Source organism: Oncorhynchus keta, chromosome 34 (genome assembly GCF_023373465.1).
Source record: "Oncorhynchus keta strain PuntledgeMale-10-30-2019 chromosome 34, Oket_V2, whole genome shotgun sequence".
Lineage (NCBI taxonomy): Eukaryota > Metazoa > Chordata > Actinopteri > Salmoniformes > Salmonidae > Oncorhynchus > Oncorhynchus keta.
The window spans coordinates 67,983,929-68,010,204 of NC_068454.1; the positions used below are offsets into that span (position 1 = coordinate 67,983,929).

Here is a 26,276-nt window from a genome sequence, read left to right on the forward strand (position 1 = left end):
ATGTCAGTCAGATAGGATGTAAATGTGGACTTGCTGACTGAACCTGACTCATGTCAGTCAGATAGGATGTAAATGTGGACTTGCTGACTGAACCTGACTCATGTCAGTCAGATAGGATGTAAATGTGGACTTGCTGACTGAACCTGACTCATGTCAGTCAGATAGGATGTGAATGTGGACTTGCTGACTGAACCTGACTCATGTCAATCAGATAGGATGTGAATGTGGACTTGCCTTGCTGACTGAACCTGACTCATGTCAGTCAGATAGGATGTGAATGTGGACTTGCTGACTGAACCTGACTCATGTCAATCAGATAGGATGTGAATGTGGACTTGCCTTGCTGACTGAACCTGACTCATGTCAGTCAGATAGGATGTGAATGTGGACTTGCTGACTGAACCTGACTCATGTCAATCAGATAGGATGTGAATGTGGACTTGCCTTGCTGACTGAACCTGACTCATGTCAGTCAGATAGGATGTGAATGTGGACTTGCTGACTGAACCTGACTCATGTCAATCAGATAGGATGTGAATGTGGACTTGCCTTGCTGACTGAACCTGACTCATGTCAGTGAGATAGGATGTAAATGTGGACTTGCTGACTGAACCTGACTCATGTCAGTCAGATAGGATGTAAATGTGGACTTGCTGACTGAACCTGACTCATGTCAGTCAGATAGGATGTAAATGTGGACATGCCTTGCTGACTGAACCTGACTCATGTCAGTCAGATAGGATGTGAATGTGGACTTGCTGACTGAACCTGACTCATGTCAATCAGATAGGATGTGAATGTGGACTTGCCTTGCTGACTGAACCTGACTCATGTCAGTCAGATAGGATGTGAATGTGGACTTGCTGACTGAACCTGACTCATGTCAATCAGATAGGATGTGAATGTGGACTTGCCTTGCTGACTGAACCTGACTCATGTCAGTCAGATAGGATGTAAATGTGGACTTGCTGACTGAACCTGACTCATGTCAGTCAGATAGGATGTAAATGTGGACTTGCTGACTGAACCTGACTCATGTCAGTCAGATAGGATGTAAATGTGGACTTGCTGACTGAACCTGACTCATGTCAGTCAGATAGGATGTAAATGTGGACATGCCTTGCTGACTGAACCTGACTCATGTCAGTCAGATAGGATGTGAATGTGGACTTGCTGACTGAACCTGACTCATGTCAATCAGATAGGATGTGAATGTGGACTTGCTGACTGAACCTGACTCATGTCAGTCAGATAGGATGTGAATGTGGACTTGCTGACTGAACCTGACTCATGTCAGTCAGATAGGATGTGAATGTGGACTTGCTGACTGAACCTGACTCATGTCAGTCAGATAGGATGTGAATGTGGACTTGCTGACTGAACCTGACTCATGTCAGTGAGATAGGATGTAAATGTGGACTTGCTGACTGAACCTGACTCATGTCAGTCAGATAGGATGTAAATGTGGACTTGCTGACTGAACCTGACTCATGTCAGTCAGATAGGATGTAAATGTGGACTTGCTGACTGAACCTGACTCATGTCAGTCAGATAGGATGTAAATGTGGACTTGCTGACTGAACCTGACTCATGTCAGTCAGATAGGATGTAAATGTGGACTTGCTGACTGAACCTGACTCATGTCAGTCAGATAGGATGTAAATGTGGACTTGCTGACTGAACCTGACTCATGTCAGTCAGATAGGATGTAAATGTGGACTTGCTGACTGAACCTGACTCATGTCAGTCAGATAGGATGTAAATGTGGACTTGCTGACTGAACCTGACTCATGTCAGTCAGATAGGATGTGAATGTGGACTTGCTGACTGAACCTGACTCATGTCAATCAGATAGGATGTGAATGTGGACTTGCCTTGCTGACTGAACCTGACTCATGTCAGTCAGATAGGATGTGAATGTGGACTTGCTGACTGAACCTGACTCATGTCAATCAGATAGGATGTGAATGTGGACTTGCCTTGCTGACTGAACCTGACTCATGTCAATCAGATAGGATGTGAATGTGGACTTGCTGACTGAACCTGACTCATGTCAATCAGATAGGATGTGAATGTGGACTTGCCTTGCTGACTGAACCTGACTCATGTCAGTCAGATAGGATGTAAATGTGGACTTGCTGACTGAACCTGACTCATGTCAGTCAGATAGGATGTAAATGTGGACTTGCTGACTGAACCTGACTCATGTCAGTCAGATAGGATGTAAATGTGGACTTGCTGACTGAACCTGACTCATGTCAGTCAGATAGGATGTAAATGTGGACTTGCTGACTGAACCTGACTCATGTCAGTCAGATAGGATGTAAATGTGGACTTGCTGACTGAACCTGACTCATGTCAGTCAGATAGGATGTAAATGTGGACTTGCTGACTGAACCTGACTCATGTCATGTCAGATAGGATGTGAATGTGGACTTGCTGACTGAACCTGACTCATGATAGGATGTGAACTCAATCAGATAGGATGTGAATGTGGACTTGCCTTGCTGACAGAACCTGACTCATGTCAGTCAGATAGGATGTGAATGTGGACTTGCTGACTGAACCTGACTCATGTCAATCAGATAGGATGTGAATGTGGACTTGCCTTGCTGACTGAACCTGACTCATGTCAGTCAGATAGGATGTGAATGTGGACTTGCTGACTGAACCTGACTCATGTCAATCAGATAGGATGTGAATGTGGACTTGCCTTGCTGACTGAACCTGACTCATGTCAGTCAGATAGGATGTGAATGTGGACTTGCTGACTGAACCTGACTCATGTCAATCAGATAGGATGTGAATGTGGACTTGCCTTGCTGACTGAACCTGACTCATGTCAGATAGGATGTAAATGGACTTGCTGACTGAACCTGAAATGTGGACTTGCTGACTGAACCTGACTCATGTCAGTCAGATAGGATGTAAATGTGGACTTGCTGACTGAACCTGACTCATGTCAGTCAGATAGGATGTAAATGTGGACTTGCTGACTGAACCTGACTCATGTCAGTCAGATAGGATGTAAATGTGGACATGCCTTGCTGACTGAACCTGACTCATGTCAGTCAGATAGGATGTGAATGTGGACTTGCTGACTGAACCTGACTCATGTCAATCAGATAGGATGTGAATGTGGACTTGCCTTGCTGACTGAACCTGACTCATGTCAGTCAGATAGGATGTGAATGTGGACTTGCTGACTGAACCTGACTCATGTCAATCAGATAGGATGTGAATGTGGACTTGCCTTGCTGACTGAACCTGACTCATGTCAGTCAGATAGGATGTAAATGTGGACTTGCTGACTGAACCTGACTCATGTCAGTCAGATAGGATGTAAATGTGGACTTGCTGACTGAACCTGACTCATGTCAGTCAGATAGGATGTAAATGTGGACATGCCTTGCTGACTGAACCTGACTCATGTCAGTCAGATAGGATGTGAATGTGGACTTGCTGACTGAACCTGACTCATGTCAATCAGATAGGATGTGAATGTGGACTTGCTGACTGAACCTGACTCATGTCAGTCAGATAGGATGTAAATGTGGACATGCCTTGCTGACTGAACCTGACTCATGTCAGTCAGATAGGATGTGAATGTGGACTTGCTGACTGAACCTGACTCATGTCAGTCAGATAGGATGTGAATGTGGACTTGCTGACTGAACCTGACTCATGTCAATCAGATAGGATGTGAATGTGGACTTGCTGACTGAACCTGACTCATGTCAGTCAGATAGGATGTGAATGTGGACTTGCTGATTGAACCTGACTCATGTCAGTCAGATAGGATGTGAATGTGGACTTGCTGACTGAACCTGACTCATGTCAGTCAGATAGGATGTGAATGTGGACTTGCTGACTGAACCTGACTCATGTCAGTCAGATAGGATGTAAATGTGGACTTGCTGACTGAACCTGACTCATGTCAGTCAGATAGGATGTAAATGTGGACTTGCTGACTGAACCTGACTCATGTCAGTCAGATAGGATGTAAATGTGGACTTGCTGACTGAACCTGACTCATGTCAGTCAGATAGGATGTAAATGTGGACTTGCTGACTGAACTGACTCATGTCAGTCAGATAGGATGTAAATGTGGACTTGCTGACTGAACCTGACTCATGTCAGTCAGATAGGATGTAAATGTGGACTTGCTGACTGAACCTGACTCATGTCAGTCAGATAGGATGTAAATGTGGACTTGCTGACTGAACCTGACTCATGTCAGTCAGATAGGATGTAAATGTGGACTTGCTGACTGAACCTGACTCATGTCAGTCAGATAGGATGTGAATGTGGACTTGCTGACTGAACCTGACTCATGTCAATCAGATAGGATGTGAATGTGGACTTGCCTTGCTGACTGAACCTGACTCATGTCAGTCAGATAGGATGTGAATGTGGACTTGCTGACTGAACCTGACTCATGTCAATCAGATAGGATGTGAATGTGGACTTGCCTGCTGCTGACTGAACCTGACTCATGTCAGTCAGATAGGATGTGAATGTGGACTTGCTGACTGAACCTGACTCATGTCAATCAGATAGGATGTGAATGTGGACTTGCCTTGCTGACTGAACCTGACTCATGTCAGTCAGATAGGATGAATGTGGACTTGCTGACTGAACCTGACTCATGTCAGTCAGATAGGATGTAAATGTGGACTTGCTGACTGAACCTGACTCATGTCAGTCAGATAGGATGTAAATGTGGACTTGCTGACTGAACCTGACTCATGTCAGTCAGATAGGATGTAAATGTGGACTTGCTGACTGAACCTGACTCATGTCAGTCAGATAGGATGTAAATGTGGACTTGCTGACTGAACCTGACTCATGTCAGTCAGATAGGATGTAAATGACTGGACTTGCTGACTGACTGAACCTGACTCATGTCAGTCAGATAGGATGTGAATGTGGACTTGCTGACTGAACCTGACTCATGTCAATCAGATAGGATGTGAATGTGGGACTTGCCTTGCTGACAGAACCTGACTCATGTCAGTCAGATAGGATGTGAATGTGGACTTGCTGACTGAACCTGACTCATGTCAATCAGATAGGATGTGAATGTGGACTTGCCTTGCTGACTGAACCTGACTCATGTCAGTCAGATAGGATGTGAATGTGGACTTGCTGACTGAACCTGACTCATGTCAATCAGATAGGATGTGAATGTGGACTTGCCTTGCTGACTGAACCTGACTCATGTCAGTCAGATAGGATGTAAATGTGGACTTGCTGACTGAACCTGACTCATGTCAGTCAGATAGGATGTAAATGTGGACTTGCTGACTGAACCTGACTCATGTCAGTCAGATAGGATGTAAATGTGGACATGCCTTGCTGACTGAACCTGACTCATGTCAGTCAGATAGGATGTGAATGTGGACTTGCTGACTGAACCTGACTCATGTCAATCAGATAGGATGTGAATGTGGACTTGCTGACTGAACCTGACTCATGTCAGTCAGATAGGATGTAAATGCTGACTGGACATGCAGATAGGATGTGAATGTGGACTTGCTGACTGAACCTGACTCATGTCAGTCAGATAGGATGTGAATGTGGACTTGCTGACTGAACCTGACTCATGTCAATCAGATAGGATGTGAATGTGGACTTGCTGACTGAACCTGACTCATGTCAGTCAGATAGGATGTGAATGTGGACTTGCTGACTGAACCTGACTCATGTCAGTCAGATAGGATGTGAATGTGGACTTGCTGACTGAACCTGACTCATGTCAGTCAGATAGGATGTGAATGTGGACTTGCTGACTGAACCTGACTCATGTCAGTCAGATAGGATGTGAATGTGGACTTGCTGACTGAACCTGACTCATGTCAGTCAGATAGGATGTAAATGTGGACTTGCTGACTGAACCTGACTCATGTCAGTCAGATAGGATGTAAATGTGGACTTGCTGACTGAACCTGACTCATGTCAGTCAGATAGGATGTAAATGTGGACTTGCTGACTGAACCTGACTCATGTCAGTCAGATAGGATGTAAATGTGGACTTGCTGACTGAACCTGACTCATGTCAGTCAGATAGGATGTAAATGTGGACTTGCTGACTGAACCTGACTCATGTCAGTCAGATAGGATGTAAATGTGGACTTGCTGACTGAACCTGACTCATGTCAGTCAGATAGGATGTAAATGTGGACTTGCTGACTGAACCTGACTCATGTCAGTCAGATAGGATGTGAATGTGGACTTGCTGACTGAAACCTGACTCATGTCAATCAGATAGGATGTGAATGTGGACTTGCCTTGCTGACTGAACCTGACTCATGTCAGTCAGATAGGATGTGAATGTGGACTTGCTGACTGAACCTGACTCATGTCAATCAGATAGGATGTGAATGTGGACTTGCCTTGCTGACTGAACCTGACTCATGTCAGTCAGATAGGATGTGAATGTGGACTTGCTGACTGAACCTGACTCATGTCAATCAGATAGGATGTGAATGTGGACTTGCCTTGCTGACTGAACCTGACTCATGTCAGTCAGATAGGATGTGAATGTGGACTTGCTGACTGAACCTGACTCATGTCAGTCAGATAGGATGTAAATGTGGACTTGCTGACTGAACCTGACTCATGTCAGTCAGATAGGATGTAAATGTGGACTTTGACTGACTGAACCTGACTCATGTCAGTCAGATAGGATGTAAATGTGGACTTGCTGACTGAACCTGACTCATGTCAGTCAGATAGGATGTAAATGTGGACTTGCTGACTGAACCTGACTCATGTCAGTCAGATAGGATGTAAATGTGGACTTGCTGACTGAACCTGACTCATGTCAGTCAGATAGGATGTGAATGTGGACTTGCTGACTGAACCTGACTCATGTCAATCAGATAGGATGTGAATGTGGACTTGCCTTGCTGACAGAACCTGACTCATGTCAGTCAGATAGGATGTGAATGTGGACTTGCTGACTGAACCTGACTCATGTCAATCAGATAGGATGTGAATGTGGACTTGCCTTGCTGACTGAACCTGACTCATGTCAGTCAGATAGGATGTGAATGTGGACTTGCTGACTGAACCTGACTCATGTCAATCAGATAGGATGTGAATGTGGACTTGCCTTGCTGACTGAACCTGACTCATGTCAGTCAGATAGGATGATGAATGTGGACTTGCTGACTGAACCTGACTCATGTCAATCAGATAGGATGTGAATGTGGACTTGCCTTGCTGACTGAACCTGACTCATGTCAGTGAGATAGGATGTAAATGTGGACTTGCTGACTGAACCTGACTCATGTCAGTCAGATAGGATGTAAATGTGGACTTGCTGACTGAACCTGACTCATGTCAGTCAGATAGGATGTAAATGTGGACTTGCTGACTGAACCTGACTCATGTCAGTCAGATAGGATGTAAATGTGGACATGCCTTGCTGACTGAACCTGACTCATGTCAGTCAGATAGGATGTGAATGTGGACTTGCTGACTGAACCTGACTCATGTCAATCAGATAGGATGTGAATGTGGACTTGCCTTGCTGACTGAACCTGACTCATGTCAGTCAGATAGGATGTGAATGTGGACTTGCTGACTGAACCTGACTCATGTCAATCAGATAGGATGTGAATGTGGACTTGCCTTGCTGACTGAACCTGACTCATGTCAGTCAGATAGGATGTAAATGTGGACTTGCTGACTGAACCTGACTCATGTCAGTCAGATAGGATGTAAATGTGGACTTGCTGACTGAACCTGACTCATGTCAGTCAGATAGGATGTAAATGTGGACTTGCCTTGCTGACTGAACCTGACTCATGTCAGTCAGATAGGATGTGAATGTGGACTTGCTGACTGAACCTGACTCATGTCAATCAGATAGGATGTGAATGTGGACTTGCTGACTGAACCTGACTCATGTCAGTCAGATAGGATGTAAATGTGGACATGCCTTGCTGACTGAACCTGACTCATGTCAGTCAGATAGGATGTGAATGTGGACTTGCTGACTGAACCTGACTCATGTCAATCAGATAGGATGTGAATGTGGACTTGCTGACTGAACCTGACTCATGTCAGTCAGATAGGATGTGAATGTGGACTTGCTGACTGAACCTGACTCATGTCAGTCAGATAGGATGTGAATGTGGACTTGCTGACTGAACCTGACTCATGTCAGTCAGATAGGATGTGAATGTGGACTTGCTGACTGAACCTGACTCATGTCAGTGAGATAGGATGTAAATGTGGACTTGCTGACTGAACCTGACTCATGTCAGTCAGATAGGATGTAAATGTGGACTTGCTGACTGAACCTGACTCATGTCAGTCAGATAGGATGTAAATGTGGACTTGCTGACTGAACCTGACTCATGTCAGTCAGATAGGATGTAAATGTGGACTTGCTGACTGAACCTGACTCATGTCAGTCAGATAGGATGTAAATGTGGACTTGCTGACTGAACCTGACTCATGTCAGTCAGATAGGATGTAAATGTGGACTTGCTGACTGAACCTGACTCATGTCAGTCAGATAGGATGTAAATGTGGACTTGCTGACTGAACCTGACTCATGTCAGTCAGATAGGATGTGAATGTGGACTTGCTGACTGAACCTGACTCATGTCAATCAGATAGGATGTGAATGTGGACTTGCTGACTGAACCTGACTCATGTCAGTCAGATAGGATGTGAATGTGGACTTGCTGACTGAACCTGACTCATGTCAGTCAGATAGGATGTGAATGTGGACTTGCCTTGCTGACTGAACCTGACTCATGTCAATCAGATAGGATGTGAATGTGGACTTGCTGACTGAACCTGACTCATGTCAGTCAGATAGGATGTGAATGTGGCCTTGCTGACTGAACCTGACTCATGTCAATCAGATAGGATGTGAATGTGGACTTGCCTTGCTGACTGAACCTGACTCATGTCAGTCAGATAGGATGTGAATGTGGACTTGCTGACTGAACCTGACTCATGTCAATCAGATAGGATGTGAATGTGGACTTGCCTTGCTGACTGAACCTGACTCATGTCAGTCAGATAGGATGTGAATGTGGACTTGCTGACTGAACCTGACTCATGTCAATCAGATAGGATAGGATGAATGTGGACTTGCCTTGCTGACTGAACCTGACTCATGTCAGTCAGATAGGATGTGAATGTGGACTTGCTGACTGAACCTGACTCATGTCAATCAGATAGGATGTGAATGTGGACTTGCCTTGCTGACTGAACCTGACTCATGTCAGTGAGATAGGATGTAAATGTGGACTTGCTGACTGAACCTGACTCATGTCAGTCAGATAGGATGTCAGAAATGTGGACTTGCTGACTGAACCTGACTCATGTCAGTCAGATAGGATGTAAATGTGGACTTGCTGACTGAACCTGACTCATGTCAGTCAGATAGGATGTAAATGTGGACATGCCTTGCTGACTGAACCTGACTCATGTCAGTCAGATAGGATGTGAATGTGGACTTGCTGACTGAACCTGACTCATGTCAATCAGATAGGATGTGAATGTGGACTTGCCTTGCTGACTGAACCTGACTCATGTCAGTCAGATACCTGGATGTAAATGTGGACTTGCTGACTGAACCTGACTCATGTCAGTCAGATAGGATGTAAATGTGGACTTGCTGACTGAACCTGACTCATGTCAGTCAGATAGGATGTAAATGTGGACATGCCTTGCTGACTGAACCTGACTCATGTCAGTCAGATAGGATGTGAATGTGGACTTGCTGACTGAACCTGACTCATGTCAATCAGATAGGATGTGAATGTGGACTTGCTGACTGAACCTGACTCATGTCAGTCAGATAGGATGTGAATGTGGACTTGCTGACTGAACCTGACTCATGTCAGTGAGATAGGATGTAAATGTGGACTTGCTGACTGAACCTGACTCATGTCAGTCAGATAGGATGTAAATGTGGACTTGCTGACTGAACCTGACTCATGTCAGTCAGATAGGATGTAAATGTGGACTTGCTGACTGAACCTGACTCATGTCAGTCAGATAGGATGTAAATGTGGACTTGCTGACTGAACCTGACTCATGTCAGTCAGATAGGATGTAAATGTGGACTTGCTGACTGAACCTGACTCATGTCAGTGAGATAGGATGTAAATGTGGACTTGCTGACTGAACCTGACTCATGTCAATCAGATAGGATGTAAATGTGGACTTGCTGACTGAACCTGACTCATGTCAGTCAGATAGGATGTAAATGTGGACTTGCTGACTGAACCTGACTCATGTCAGTCAGATAGATGTAAATGTGGACTTGCTGACTGAACCTGACTCATGTCAATCAGATAGGATGTGAATGTGGACTTGCCTTGCTGACTGAACCTGACTCATGTCAGTGAGATAGGATGTAAATGTGGACTTGCTGACTGAACCTGACTCATGTCAGTCAGATAGGATGTAAATGTGGACTTGCTGACTGAACCTGACTCATGTCAGTCAGATAGGATGTAAATGTGGACTTGCTGACTGAACCTGACTCATGTCAGTCAGATAGGATGTGAATGTGGACTTGCTGACTGAACCTGACTCATGTCAATCAGATAGGATGTGAATGTGGACTTTGCTGACTGAACCTGACTCATGTCAGTCAGATAGGATGTAAATGTGGACTTGCTGACTGAACCTGACTCATGTCAGTCAGATAGGATGTAAATGTGGACTTGCTGACTGAACCTGACTCATGTCAATCAGATAGGATGTGAATGTGGACTTGCTGACTGAACCTGACTCATGTCAGTCAGATAGGATGTGAATGTGGACTTGCCTTGCTGACTGAACCTGACTCATGTCAATCAGATAGGATGTGAATGTGGACTTGCTGACTGAACCTGACTCATGTCAGTCAGATAGGATGTGAATGTGGACTTGCTGACTGAACCTGACTCATGTCAGTCAGATAGGATGTAAATGTGGACTTGCTGACTGAACCTGACTCATGTCAGTCAGATAGGATGTGAATGTGGACTTGCTGACTGAACCTGACTCATGTCAATCAGATAGGATGTGAATGTGGACTTGCCTTGCTGACTGAACCTGACTCATGTCAGTCAGATAGGATGTGAATGTGGACTTGCTGACTGAACCTGACTCATGTCAATCAGATAGGATGTGAATGTGGACTTGCCTTGCTGACTGAACCTGACTCATGTCAGTCAGATAGGATGTGAATGTGGACTTGCTGACTGAACCTGACTCATGTCAATCAGATAGGATGTGAATGTGGACTTGCTGACTGAACCTGACTCATGTCAGTCAGATAGGATGTGAATGTGGACTTGCTGACTGAACCTGACTCATGTCAATCAGATAGGATGTGAATGTGGACTTGCCTTGCTGACTGAACCTGACTCATGTCAGTCAGATGTCAGTCAGATAGGTGAATGTGGACTTGCTGACTGAACCTGACTCATGTCAGTCAGATAGGATGTGAATGTGGACTTGCCTTGCTGACTGAACCTGACTCATGTCAGTCAGATAGGATGTGAATGTGGACTTGCTGACTGAACCTGACTCATGTCAGTCAGATAGGATGTGAATGTGGACTTGCTGACTGAACCTGACTCATGTCAATCAGATAGGATGTGAATGTGGACTTGCCTTGCTGACTGAACCTGACTCATGTCAGTCAGATAGGATGTGAATGTGGACTTGCTGACTGAACCTGACTCATGTCAATCAGATAGGATGTGAATGTGGACTTGCCTTGCTGACTGAACCTGACTCATGTCAGTCAGATAGGATGTGAATGTGGACTTGCTGACTGAACCTGACTCATGTCAATCAGATAGGATGTGAATGTGGACTTGCCTTGCTGACTGAACCTGACTCATGTCAGTCAGATAGGATGTGAATGTGGACTTGCTGACTGAACCTGACTCATGTCAATCAGATAGGATGTGAATGTGGACTTGCCTTGGCTGCCTTGCTGACTGAACCTGACTCATGTCAGTGAGATAGGATGTAAATGTGGACTTGCTGACTGAACCTGACTCATGTCAGTCAGATAGGATGTAAATGTGGACTTGCTGACTGAACCTGACTCATGTCAATCAGATAGGATGTGAATGTGGACTTGCCTTGCTGACAGAACCTGACTCATGTCAGTCAGATAGGATGTGAATGTGGACTTGCTGACTGAACCTGACTCATGTCAGTCAGATAGGATGTGAATGTGGACTTGCTGACTGAACCTGACTCATGTCAATCAGATAGGATGTAAATGTGGACTTGCCTTGCTGACTGAACCTGACTCATGTCAGTCAGATAGGATGTGAATGTGGACTTGCTGACTGAACCTGACTCATGTCAATCAGATAGGATGTGAATGTGGACTTGCCTTGCTGACTGAACCTGACTCATGTCAGTCAGATAGGATGTGAATGTGGACTTGCCTTGCTGACTGAACCTGACTCATGTCAGTCAGATAGGATGTGAATGTGGACTTGCTGACTGAACCTGACTCATGTCAGTCAGATAGGATGTGAATGTGGACTTGCTGACTGAACCTGACTCATGTCAGTCAGATAGGATGTAAATGTGGACTTGCCTTGCTGACTGAACCTGACTCATGTCAGTCAGATAGGATGTGAATGTGGACTTGCTGACTGAACCTGACTCATGTCAATCAGATAGGATGTGAATGTGGACTTGCCTTGCTGACTGAACCTGACTCATGTCAGTCAGATAGGATGTGAATGTGGACTTGCTGACTGAACCTGACTCATGTCAATCAGATAGGATGTGAATGTGGACTTGCCTTGCTGACTGAACCTGACTCATGTCAGTCAGATAGGATGTGAATGTGGACTTGCTGACTGAACCTGACTCATGTCAATCAGATAGGATGTGAATGTGGACTTGCCTTGCTGACTGAACCTGACTCATGTCAGTGAGATAGGATGTAAATGTGGACTTGCTGACTGAACCTGACTCATGTCAGTCAGATAGGATGTAAATGTGGACTTGCTGACTGAACCTGACTCATGTCAGTCAGATAGGATGTAAATGTGGACTTGCTGACTGAACCTGACTCATGTCAGTCAGATAGGATGTAAATGTGGACATGCCTTGCTGACTGAACCTGACTCATGTCAGTCAGATAGGTGAATGTGAATGTGGACTTGCTGACTGAACCTGACTCATGTCAATCAGATAGGATGTGAATGTGGACTTGCCTTGCTGACTGAACCTGACTCATGTCAGTCAGATAGGATGTAAATGTGGACTTGCTGACTGAACCTGACTCATGTCAGTCAGATAGGATGTAAATGTGGACTTGCTGACTGAACCTGACCATGTCAGTCTCATGTCAGCCTTGCTGACTGAACCTGACTCATGTCATCAGATAGGATGTGAATGTGGACTTGCTGACTGAACCTGACTCATGTCAATCAGATAGGATGTGAATGTGGACTTGCTGACTGAACCTGACTCATGTCAGTCAGATAGGATGTGAATGTGGACTTGCTGACTGAACCTGACTCATGTCAGTGAGATAGGATGTAAATGTGGACTTGCTGACTGAACCTGACTCATGTCAGTCAGATAGGATGTAAATGTGGACTTGCTGACTGAACCTGACTCATGTCAGTCAGATAGGATGTAAATGTGGACTTGCTGACTGAACCTGACTCATGTCAGTCAGATAGGATGTAAATGTGGACTTGCTGACTGAACCTGACTCATGTCAGTCAGATAGGATGTAAATGTGGACTTGCTGACTGAACCTGACTCATGTCAGTGAGATAGGATGTAAATGTGGACTTGCTGACTGAACCTGACTCATGTCAATCAGATAGGATGTAAATGTGGACTTGCTGACTGAACCTGACTCATGTCAGTCAGATAGGATGTAAATGTGGACTTGCTGACTGAACCTGACTCATGTCAGTCAGATAGATGTAAATGTGGACTTGCTGACTGAACCTGACTCATGTCAGTCAGATAGGATGTGAATGTGGACTTGCTGACTGAACCTGACTCATGTCAATCAGATAGGATGTGAATGTGGACTTGCTGACTGAACCTGACTCATGTCAGTCAGATAGGATGTAAATGTGGACTTGCTGACTGAACCTGACTCATGTCAGTCAGATAGGATGTGAATGTGGACTTGCTGACTGAACCTGACTCATGTCAATCAGATAGGATGTGAATGTGGACTTGCCTTGCTGACTGAACCTGACTCATGTCAGTCAGATAGGATGTGAATGTGGACTTGCTGACTGAACCTGACTCATGTCAATCAGATAGGATGTGAATGTGGACTTGCTGACTGAACCTGACTCATGTCAGTCAGATAGGATGTGAATGTGGACTTGCTGACTGAACCTGACTCATGTCAATCAGATAGGATGTGAATGTGGACTTGCCTTGCTGACTGAACCTGACTCATGTCAGTGAGATAGGATGTAAATGTGGACTTGCTGACTGAACCTGACTCATGTCAGTCAGATAGGATGTAAATGTGGACTTGCTGACTGAACCTGACTCATGTCAGTCAGATAGGATGTAAATGTGGACTTGCTGACTGAACCTGACTCATGTCAGTCAGATAGGATGTAAATGTGGACTTGCTGACTGAACCTGACTCATGTCAGTCAGATAGGATGTGAATGTGGACTTGAACCTGACTCATGTGGACTCATGTCAGTCAGATAGGATGTGAATGTGGACTTGCTGACTGAACCTGACTCATGTCAGTCAGATAGGATGTAAATGTGGACTTGCTGACTGAACCTGACTCATGTCAGTCAGATAGGATGTAAATGTGGACTTGCTGACTGAACCTGACTCATGTCAGTCAGATAGGATGTGAATGTGGACTTGCTGACTGAACCTGACTCATGTCAATCAGATAGGATGTGAATGTGGACTTGCCTTGCTGACTGAACCTGACTCATGTCAGTCAGATAGGATGTGAATGTGGACTTGCTGACTGAACCTGACTCATGTCAGTCAGATAGGATGTAAATGTGGACTTGCTGACTGAACCTGACTCATGTCAGTCAGATAGGATGTAAATGTGGACTTGCTGACTGAACCTGACTCATGTCAGTCAGATAGGATGTGAATGTGGACTTGCTGACTGAACCTGACTCATGTCAATCAGATAGGATGTGAATGTGGACTTGCCTTGCTGACTGAACCTGACTCATGTCAGTCAGATAGGATGTGAATGTGGACTTGCTGACTGAACCTGACTCATGTCAATCAGATAGGATGTGAATGTGGACTTGCCTTGCTGACTGAACCTGACTCATGTCAGTCAGATAGATGTGAATGTGGACTTGCTGACTGAACCTGACTCATGTCAATCAGATAGGATGTGAATGTGGACTTGCTGACTGAACCTGACTCATGTCAGTCAGATAGGATGTGAATGTGGACTTGCTGACTGAACCTGACTTCATGTCAGTCAGATAGGATGTGAATGTGGACTTGCCTTGCTGACTGAACCTGACTCATGTCAGTCAGATAGGATGTGAATGTGGACTTGCTGACTGAACCTGACTCATGTCAATCAGATAGGATGTGAATGTGGACTTGCCTTGCTGACTGAACCTGACTCATGTCAGTCAGATAGGAATGTGGACTTGCTGACTGAACCTGACTCATGTCAAATGTGGACTTGCTGACTGAACCTGACTCATGTCAATCAGATAGGATGTGAATGTGGACTTGCCTTGCTGACTGAACCTGACTCATGTCAGTGAGATAGGATGTAAATGTGGACTTGCTGACTGAACCTGACTCATGTCAGTCAGGATGTAAATGTGGACTTGCTGACTGAACCTGACTCATGTCAGTCAGATAGGATGTGAATGTGGACTTGCTGACTGAACCTGACTCATGTCAATCAGATAGGATGTGAATGTGGACTTGCCTTGCTGACTGAACCTGACTCATGTCAATCAGATAGGATGTGAATGTGGACTTGCTGACTGAACCTGACTCATGTCAGTCAGATAGGATGTGAATGTGGCCTTGCTGACTGAACCTGACTCATGTCAGTGAGATAGGATGTAAATGTGGACTTGCTGACTGAACCTGACTCATGTCAGTCAGATAGGATGATAAATGTGGACTTGCTGACTGAACCTGACTCATGTCAGTCAGATAGGATGTAAATGTGGACTTGCCTTGCTGACTGAACCTGACTCATGTCAGTCAGATAGGATGTGAATGTGGACTTGCTGACTGAACCTGACTCATGTCAATCAGATAGGATGTGAATGTGACTGAACTTCATGTCAGTCAGATAGGATGTAAATGTGACTGACTGAACCTGACTCATGTCAGTCAGATAGGATGTGAATGTGGACTTGCTGACTGAACCTGACTCATGTCAGTCAGATAGGATGTGAATGTGGACTTGCTGACTGAACCTGACTCATGTCAATCAGATAGGATGTGAATGTGGACTTGCTGACTGAACCTGACTCATGTCAGTCAGATAGGATGTAAATGTGGACTTGCTGACTGAACCTGACTCATGTCAGTCAGATAGGATGTGAATGTGGACTTGCTGACTGAACCTGACTCATGTCAGTCAGATAGGATGTGAATGTGGACTTGCTGACTGAACCTGACTCATGTCAGTCAGATAGGATGTAAATGTGGACTTGCTGACTGAACCTGACTCATGTCAGTCAGATAGGATGTAAATGTGGACATGCCTTGCTGACTGAACCTGACTCATGTCAGTCAGATAGGATGTGAATGTGGACTTGCTGACTGAACCTGACTCATGTCAGTCAGATAGGATGTGAAATGTGGACTTGCCTTGCTGACTGAACCTGACTCATGTCAGTCAGATAGGATGTGAATGTGGACTTGCTGACTGAACCTGACTCATGTCAGTCAGATAGGATGATAAATGTGGACATGACCCTGACTTGCTGACTGAACCTGACTCATGTCAGTCAGATAGGATGTGAATGTGGACTTGCTGACTGAACCTGACTCATGTCAATCAGATAGGATGTGAATGTGGACTTGCTGACTGAACCTGACTCATGTCAGTCAGATAGGATGTGAATGTGGACTTGCTGACTGAACCTGACTCATGTCAGTGATCAGATAGGATGTGAATGTGGACTTGCCTTGCTGACTGAACCTGACTCATGTCAGTGAGATAGGATGTAAATGTGGACTTGCTGACTGAACCTGACTCATGTCAGTCAGATAGGATGTAAATGTGGACTTGCTGACTGAACCTGACTCATGATCAGTCAGATAGGATGTAAATGTGGACTTGCTGACTGAACCTGACTCATGTCAGTCAGATAGGATGTGAATGTGGACTTGCTGACTGAACCTGACTCATGTCAATCAGATAGGATGTGAATGTGGACTTGCTGACTGAACCTGACTCATGTCAGTCAGATAGGATGTAAATGTGGACTTGCTGACTGAACCTGACTCATGTCAGTCAGATAGGATGTGAATGTGGACTTGCTGACTGAACCTGACTCATGTCAATCAGATAGGATGTGAATGTGGACTTGCTGACTGAACCTGACTCATGTCAGTCAGATAGGATGTAAATGTGGACTTGCTGACTGAACCTGACTCATGTCAATCAGATAGGATGTGAATGTGGACTTGCCTGGACTTGCCTTGCTGACTGAACCTGACTCATGTCAGTCAGATAGGATGTGAATGTGGACTTGCTGACTGAACCTGACTCATGTCAGTCAGATAGGATGTAAATGTGGACTTGCTGACTGAACCTGACTCATGTCAGTCAGATAGGATGTAAATGTGGACTTGCTGACTGAACCTGACTCATGTCAGTCAGATAGGATGTGAATGTGGACTTGCTGACTGAACCTGACTCATGTCAATCAGATAGGATGTGAATGTGGACTTGCCTTGCTGACTGAACCTGACTCATGTCAGTCAGATAGGATGTGAATGTGGACTTGCTGACTGAACCTGACTCATGTCAATCAGATAGGATGTGAATGTGGACATGCCTTGCTGACTGAACCTGACTCATGTCAGTCAGATAGGATGTGAATGTGGACTTGCTGACTGAACCTGACTCATGTCAATCAGATAGGATGTGAATGTGGACTTGCCTTGCTGACTGAACCTGACTAATCATGTCAGTCAGATAGGATGTGAATGTGGACTTGCTGACTGAACCTGACTCATGTCAATCAGATAGGATGTGAATGTGGACTTGCCTTGCTGACTGAACCTGACTCATGTCAGTCAGATAGGATGTAAATGTGGACTTGCTGACTGAACCTGACTCATGTCAGTCAGATAGGATGTAAATGTGGACTTGCTGACTGAACCTGACTCATGTCAGTCAGATAGGATGTAAATGTGGACTGATGACTCATGTCTTGCTGACTGAACCTGACTCATGTCAGTCAGATAGGATGTGAATGTGGACTTGCTGACTGAACCTGACTCATGTCAGTCAGATAGGATGTGAATGTGGACTTGCTGACTGAACCTGACTCATGTCAGTCAGATAGGATGTGAATGTGGACTTGCTGACTGAACCTGACTCATGTCAGTCAGATAGGATGTGAATGTGGACTTGCTGACTGAACCTGACTCATGTCAGTCAGATAGGATGTGAATGTGGACTTGCTGACTGAACCTGACTCATGTCAATCAGATAGGATGTGAATGTGGACTTGCCTTGCTGACTGAACCTGACTCATGTCAGTCAGATAGGATGTAAATGTGGACTTGCCTTGCTGACTGAACCTGACTCATGTCAGTCAGATAGGATGTGAATGTGGACTTGCCTTGCTGACTGAACCTGACTCATGTCAGTCAGATAGGATGTGAATGTGGACTTGCTGACTGAACCTGACTCATGTCAATCAGATAGGATGTGAATGTGGACTTGCCTTGCTGACTGAACCTGACTCATGTCAGTCAGATAGGATGTAAATGTGGACTTGCTGACTGAACCTGACTCATGTCAGTCAGATAGGATGTAAATGTGGACTTGCTGACTGAACCTGACTCATGTCAGTCAGATAGGATGTAAATGTGGACTTGCTGACTGAACCTGACTCATGTCAGTCAGATAGGATGTGAATGTGGACTTGCTGACTGAACCTGACTCATGTCAATCAGATAGGATGTGAATGTGGACTTGCCTTGCTGACTGAACCTGACTCATGTCAGTCAGATAGGATGTGAATGTGGACTTGCTGACTGAACCTGACTCATGTCAGTCAGATAGGATGTAAATGTGGACTTGCTGACTGAACCTGACTCATGTCAGTCAGATAGGATGTAAATGTGGACTTGCTGACTGAACCTGACTCATGTCAGTGAGATAGGATGTGAATGTGGACTTGCTGACTGAACCTGACTCATGTCAATCAGATAGGATGTGAATGTGGACTTGCCTTGCTGACTGAACCTGACTCATGTCAGTCAGATAGGATGTGAATGTGGACTTGCTGACTGAACCTGACTCATGTCAATCAGATAGGATGTGAATGTGGACTTGCCTTGCTGACTGAACCTGACTCATGTCAGTCAGATAGGATGTGAATGTGGACTTGCTGACTGAACCTGACTCATGTCAATCAGATAGGATGTGAATGTGGACTTGCTGACTGAACCTGACTCATGTCAGTCAGATAGGATGTGAATGTGGACTTGCTGACTGAACCTGACTCATGTCAATCAGATAGGATGTGAATGTGGACTTGCCTTGCTGACTGAACCTGACTCATGTCAGTCAGATAGGATGTGAATGTGGACTTGCTGACTGAACCTGACTCATGTCAATCAGATAGGATGTGAATGTGGACTTGCCTTGCTGACTGAACCTGACTCATGTCAGTCAGATAGGATGTGAATGTGGACTTGCTGACTGAACCTGACTCATGTCAATCAGATAGGATGTGAATGTGGACTTGCCTTGCTGACTGAACCTGACTCATGTCAGTGAGATAGGATGTAAATGTGGACTTGCTGACTGAACCTGACTCATGTCAGTCAGGATGTAAATGTGGACTTGCTGACTGAACCTGACTCATGTCAGTCAGATAGGATGTGAATGTGGACTTGCTGACTGAACCTGACTCATGTCAATCAGATAGGATGTGAATGTGGACTTGCCTTGCTGACTGAACCTGACTCATGTCAGTCAGATAGGATGTGAATGTGGACTTGCCTTGCTGACTGAACCTGACTCATGTCAATCAGATAGGATGTGAATGTGGACTTGCCTTGCTGACTGAACCTGACTCATGTCAATCAGATAGGATGTGAATGTGGACTTGCTGACTGAACCTGACTCATGTCAGTCAGATAGGATGTGAATGTGGCCTTGCTGACTGAACCTGACTCATGTCAGTGAGATAGGATGTAAATGTGGACTTGCTGACTGAACCTGACTCATGTCAGTCAGATAGGATGTAAATGTGGACTTGCTGACTGAACCTGACTCATGTCAGTCAGATAGGATGTGAATGTGGACTTGCTGACTGAACCTGACTCATGTCAATCAGATAGGATGTGAATGTGGACTTGCTGACTGAACCTGACTCATGTCAGTCAGATAGGATGTAAATGTGGACTTGCTGACTGAACCTGACTCATGTCAGTCAGATAGGATGTGAATGTGGACTTGCTGACTGAACCTGACTCATGTCAATCAGATAGGATGTGAATGTGGACTTGCCTTGCTGACTGAACCTGACTCATGTCAGTCAGATAGGATGTGAATGTGGACTTGCTGACTGAACCTGACTCATGTCAATCAGATAGGATGTGAATGTGGACTTGCTGACTGAACCTGACTCATGTCAATCAGATAGGATGTGAATGTGGACTTGCCTTGCTGACTGAACCGGACTCATGTCAGTCAGATAGGATGTGAATGTGGACTTGCTGACTGAACCTGACTCATGTCAATCAGATAGGATGTGAATGTGGACTTGCCTTGCTGACTGAACCTGACTCATGTCAGTCAGATAGGATGTGAATGTGGACTTGCTGACTGAACCTGACTCATGTCAATCAGATAGGATGTGAATGTGGACTTGCTGACTGAACCTGACTCATGTCAGTCAGATAGGATGTGAATGTGGACTTGCTGACTGAACCTGACTCATGTCAGTCAGATAGGATGTGAATGTGGACTTGCCTTGCTGACTGAACCTGACTCATGTCAATCAGATAGGATGTGAATGTGGACTTGCTGACTGAACCTGACTCATGTCAGTCAGATAGGATGTGAATGTGGCCTTGCTGACTGAACCTGACTCATGTCAGTCAGATAGGATGTGAATGTGGACTTGCTGACTGAACCTGACTCATGTCAATCAGATAGGATGTGAATGTGGACTTGCTGACTGAACCTGACTCATGTCAGTCAGATAGGATGTAAATGTGGACTTGCCTTGCTGACTGAGAACCACAGTCACAGCCTCGATTCCAAACTGTTTGACTTCACAGATTTCAGTCTGGACCTGCTCCAATAGACTTGGATTGCTTTCATTTACTGTATGGCCTTCTCTAGATTTAGCCTCTCAATAGAATGGACCACATTTATTCCTGGCCTGCCTTTCTCCCTCTTTAATCTTCTCTCATCTCTCTATTCTCCCATCCAGACTATTTGAAGATCATTACAGATCTTCATTACAGATCTGTTTTGAAATCCTCTGCCATCCTCTCTATATATGACCATCGTGTCACTTCCGGGAGCTCACACTATTTTCACTTTATCCTCAAGAGTATATTTGACCAACTGCTGTTTGGAATTAGACCAATACACAGCATATTATATTACTGCTTGTAGTCTTTGCCAGTGACAAAAAAAACAATATATTCGAAACCATGTCAAACAGTTAAATAGCATTTTGTTGTCTGTTGTCAGTCACACATTAGAAGACTCTGGTCTTGATTACCCTTTATTCTGTATTCCCAGGTACTGTTACCCCCATACGATGACACCATGGCTATTCCATCATCCAAGAACGCTCCTCCCCCCTATGGGGCACCCTACATAGCATGAAGAACCTGGGCCGCTGTTCTGCTGACGGACTGGACCCCCTTGTTACTACAGCAGCCAGACATTCCAACCAGACCTGGGCAACAAATATGTTTTCTTTCCAATACATTATGCATTTAATAGTTGGCATTTGATAACTGTCACACTGGGTGTGTAGTGTTAGCAGTATTTTAATTAAAAAAAAAATGTTTTGTGATAATTTGACCCAGACCCCAATACTACTGATTCTTTCCAAAACATTTAACCTACACACATTTACCTACTTACCTGTTACTGTGATACTGTTTAACATTATACTGTTTATTTGGAGTTATTTATTTTCACTGGTCTACAGTTGAAACATTGAGCAGGAAAGAGTTCAAATATGAGCGCGCTAGTAGTGAGTGTAATAGCAGATATATTTTTCTTGCTTGTACTAAACTGTACTTCTACATGTTCTCTACTGTCAGTCCTAGTCCAAAGGCCACCCACCAGAAACGTGTTTTCATGGTCTAAGTACACACCCTCAGGGTTGTCCCCTCCTGTATTCCCTTTTCACCCACGACTGCGTGGCCAAACACGACTCCAACACCATCATTAAGTTTGCTGACGACACAACAGTGGAAGGCCTGATCACCGACAACGATGAGACAGCCTATAGGGAGGAGGTCAGAGAACTGACAGTGTGGTGCCAGGACAACAACCTCTCCCTCAATGTGAGCAAGAGAAAGGAGCTGATCGTGGACTACAGCAAAAGGTGGGCCGAACAGGCCCCCATTAACATCGACGGGGCTGTAGAGGAGCAGGTTGAGAGTTTCAAGTTCCTTGGTATCCACATCACCAACAAACTATCATGGTCCAAACATACCAAGACCGTCGTGAAGAGGGCATGACAACACCTTTTCCCCCCCAGGAGACTGAAAAGATTTGGCACAGGCCCCCAGATCCTCAAAAGATTCTACAGCTGCACCATCGAGAGCATCCTGACCGGTTGCATCACCGCCTGGTATGGCAACTGCTCAGCATCTGACCGTAAGGCGCTACAGAGGGTAGTGCGAACGGCCCAGGGCCAAGCTTCCTGCCATCCAGGACCTATATAATAGGTGGTGTCAGAGGAAAGCCCATAAAATTGTCAGTGACCCCAGTCTCCCGAGTTATAGACTGTCTTCTCTGCTACCGCATGGCAAGCAGTACCGGAGCGCCCAAGTCTAGGACCAAAAGGCTCCTCAACAGCTTCTACCCCCAAACCATTAGACTGCTGAACAATTTACATTGACCCCCCTTGTACACTGCTGCTACTCGCTGTTTGTTTGTTACCTAAGCATAGTCATTTTGCCCCCACCTACATGTACAGATTACCTGAACTAACCTGAACCCCTGCACACTGACTCGGTACCGGTGCCCTTGTATATAGCCTTGTTATTGTTATTCTTAATGTGTCACTTTTTATTATAACTTTTGATTTTAGCCTACTTGATAAATGTCTACTTCTTCATGAACTGCACTGTTGCTTAGTAAGTAAGAATTTCACGGTAAAGTCTAGACCTACACAAATCAAATCAAGCACTGCAACCCCCCCAAATGTTTTTTATTTATATTATTGCCCATGATTTAGGCTGGTCCCAGAGCTGTATGTGCGTTTTCATGACGATTACAGTCAGAGGAGTTAAAGCACACAGATCTGAAAACAGGCGAATGAGGATTGTATCCTCGACTCAAAATATTTATTTGTTCTGCCCATGATCACTGTTCGTTGTTGGATTGCCTTTACAAACAACATTCTTTCTGATAGGGTGCACTGAGAGAATGTATGAAGTATTGCTATGCACGGAAGGATTCCAAAGATTTAAAGCACCTGCCTGTAATCTAACAGAGGATCGAAGAGCAGAAGTCATATCACCAAGTTACTCGTACGTTATAGTTTAGTGTGTATAGAAAACTGTCATTATCCTGAATTATTACAACAGGACTGTGTTGAGATTTCTTTATTTTTAAGGTTGAGTTATATGACTTGTACATTTGATCTTATATCTGTGTTTCGAATAAAGGAAAAAGTGGTGGTCCTGTTTTTTGAATTAAGTCAATGTAAGCAGACCAGTCTGCTCTGCCGGATGCAGTTATTGACAAGCTGTTCCCCAGACGGGGGGTGTCCTCTGAGGACTCCGTCACATTTAACCGTCTGCTGCTGCAGCATAAAAAGACAGAAGTTATATTTATTTGTCTATTAAAAACACATTTAATTGATGGACAGATCTTGTTTTTATTTTGGATCCATAAGTATGCTGTGTGTTGTATTGACTGTGCATCGCATATTAATATGTTATACACTTGATCAGTTCTAGGGCAGGGGCTACGGTTCTGTTTTTCAAAAGGGCTTTGAGACAAATCCACTATAGTATAATTGTGTTGCGTTACATCACTGCTGGTTAGGCCTATGAGATGAAAAGTCAAGGACTACAAGGGCTCCTTTTTTCTTCGACTGGCACTAATTCTGTCATCCTTACCTCATAAACCTGAATAATGGAAATTCTCTATGAAACGTGGAAACGATTTGGCCATCAACTTTAAAAGCGGTTAGGGCCATAATGTTGTCATTGTAAGACAGGTAGTCTATTTTCAGGATGATTGACATCAAAGCAGTGCTTTCAGTGCACTTAGACCCTTTTCCATAAACTGCTGCCTTACTGTTTCCTTCTGTTCAATGTGGAGAGTTCATCCAGATGTCTTCCAGGTACAGTAACCTTCCACTGTAGCTTGGACCACCATTGGACCAGGACACTGGTACTATAGTTGAACTATCTGACCATTGGCAAAACCAATACGCGTGTCATTTACTTTGAGAAATGTACAATACAGTTGAGTTGTAGACACACTTATCAGCTTTTCACAATGCTATTTGTCAGATGTAAGAACGGATGGATGGGATATCTGTTTGATTATTGGTCACTATTTCTGATCAAAGAAGATCATATTTATGGTTACCAAAATGCTTGGTGGGCTCAGTTGAAGATGTCTTGATTGTCTTGACATACTGAAATGATAGTTTAAACGGATAACCTGCTGTATGAAAACATGGAAGATTTGATCCATACACCAATTTATTTTCTCCACATAATGTCTCCAATAGGAGGCTTGCTCCCCAGGTCAGAGCCAGACTGAGGTAAGGCAGCTAAGAGTAAATACAGAAACAGTCAGTCCCAGAGGAGAGGGAGCTTGTCTGCTGCACGTGCATAGAGAGAGAGAGAACTAAAGGACATCTGCATCTTCTCTGACTGACTGCACAACTACAACCGTCACCAGCTTGACTCACTCAACCAGGTGGATTTCCTTTTCCTGCTTTACTTATTTATTTTAAACACTTTTAATTTAGATATACTGACAGATATTTTCACAAAACTTTATTTTGATATTAAGGTAAGGAGACTTTGATATTTTGATGTTATGTTCAATAGGTAGTGTCACACTGCAGCATGAAAACTCATGACAGATGTGTTTACCACACAGAATCTGAGCTCCAAGATAAATAAATAAAAAATAGACGTTAACATATAGTCAACATGATTCAGATTCCACATTAGACTGTGTTTGGTTGAGATTCAACATTAGATGACACGATACAATATGGCCATGACAAAAGGTTTAAAAAATACTGTAGTTTGTAATTGTTTTTTTAGGACTCCACTTGTATAAGGTCCAACTCCTTCATTTTCAATTACAGACAATGAGTAATAGTAACTGTTGTATCGATCTCTGGCATGTGCTTGCATTGTGTGTCTTGTTTTCACTTACCAAATGCTTGTGCAGCTGTGGTAGTTGAACAGGAATTGATGTTCCACAAGCTTAACATCCTTATCATTTATCGCCCTCCAGGTTCCCTCGGAGAGTTCATCAATGAGCTTGATGCCTTGATAAGCTCCTTTCCTGAGGACGGCTCACCTCTCACAGTTCTGGGCGACTTTAACCTCCCCACGTCTACCTTTGACTCATTCCTCTCTGCCTCCTTCTTTCCACTCCTCTCCTCTTTTGACCTCACCCTCTCACCCTCCCCCTACTCACAAGGCAGGCAATACGCTTGACCTCATCTTTACTAGATGCTGTTCTTCCACTAACCTCATTGCAACTCCCCTCCAAGTCTCCGACCACTACCTTGTATCCTTTTCCCTCTCGCTCTCATCCAACACTTCCCACACTGCCCCTACTCGGATGGTATCGCGCCGTCCCAATCTTCGCTCTCTCTCCCCGCTACTCT

At 44.5% G+C, this 26,276-nt stretch overlaps 1 protein-coding gene across 1 annotated transcript in view; it reads left to right on the plus strand.

The window, feature by feature from the left end:
- LOC118367743 (lysosomal-associated transmembrane protein 4B-like) overlaps nt 1-24,275 on the plus strand; it is a 34,634-nt gene extending 10,359 nt beyond the window's left edge. Inside the window, exon 7 of the mRNA XM_035751375.2 lies at nt 21,965-24,275. Coding sequence (XP_035607268.1) covers nt 21,965-22,051 — 87 coding nt within the window. The 3' untranslated portion in view covers nt 22,052-24,275. The remainder of the gene's footprint in view (nt 1-21,964) is intronic.
- The last annotated feature ends 2,001 nt before the right edge of the window (nt 24,276-26,276 follow it).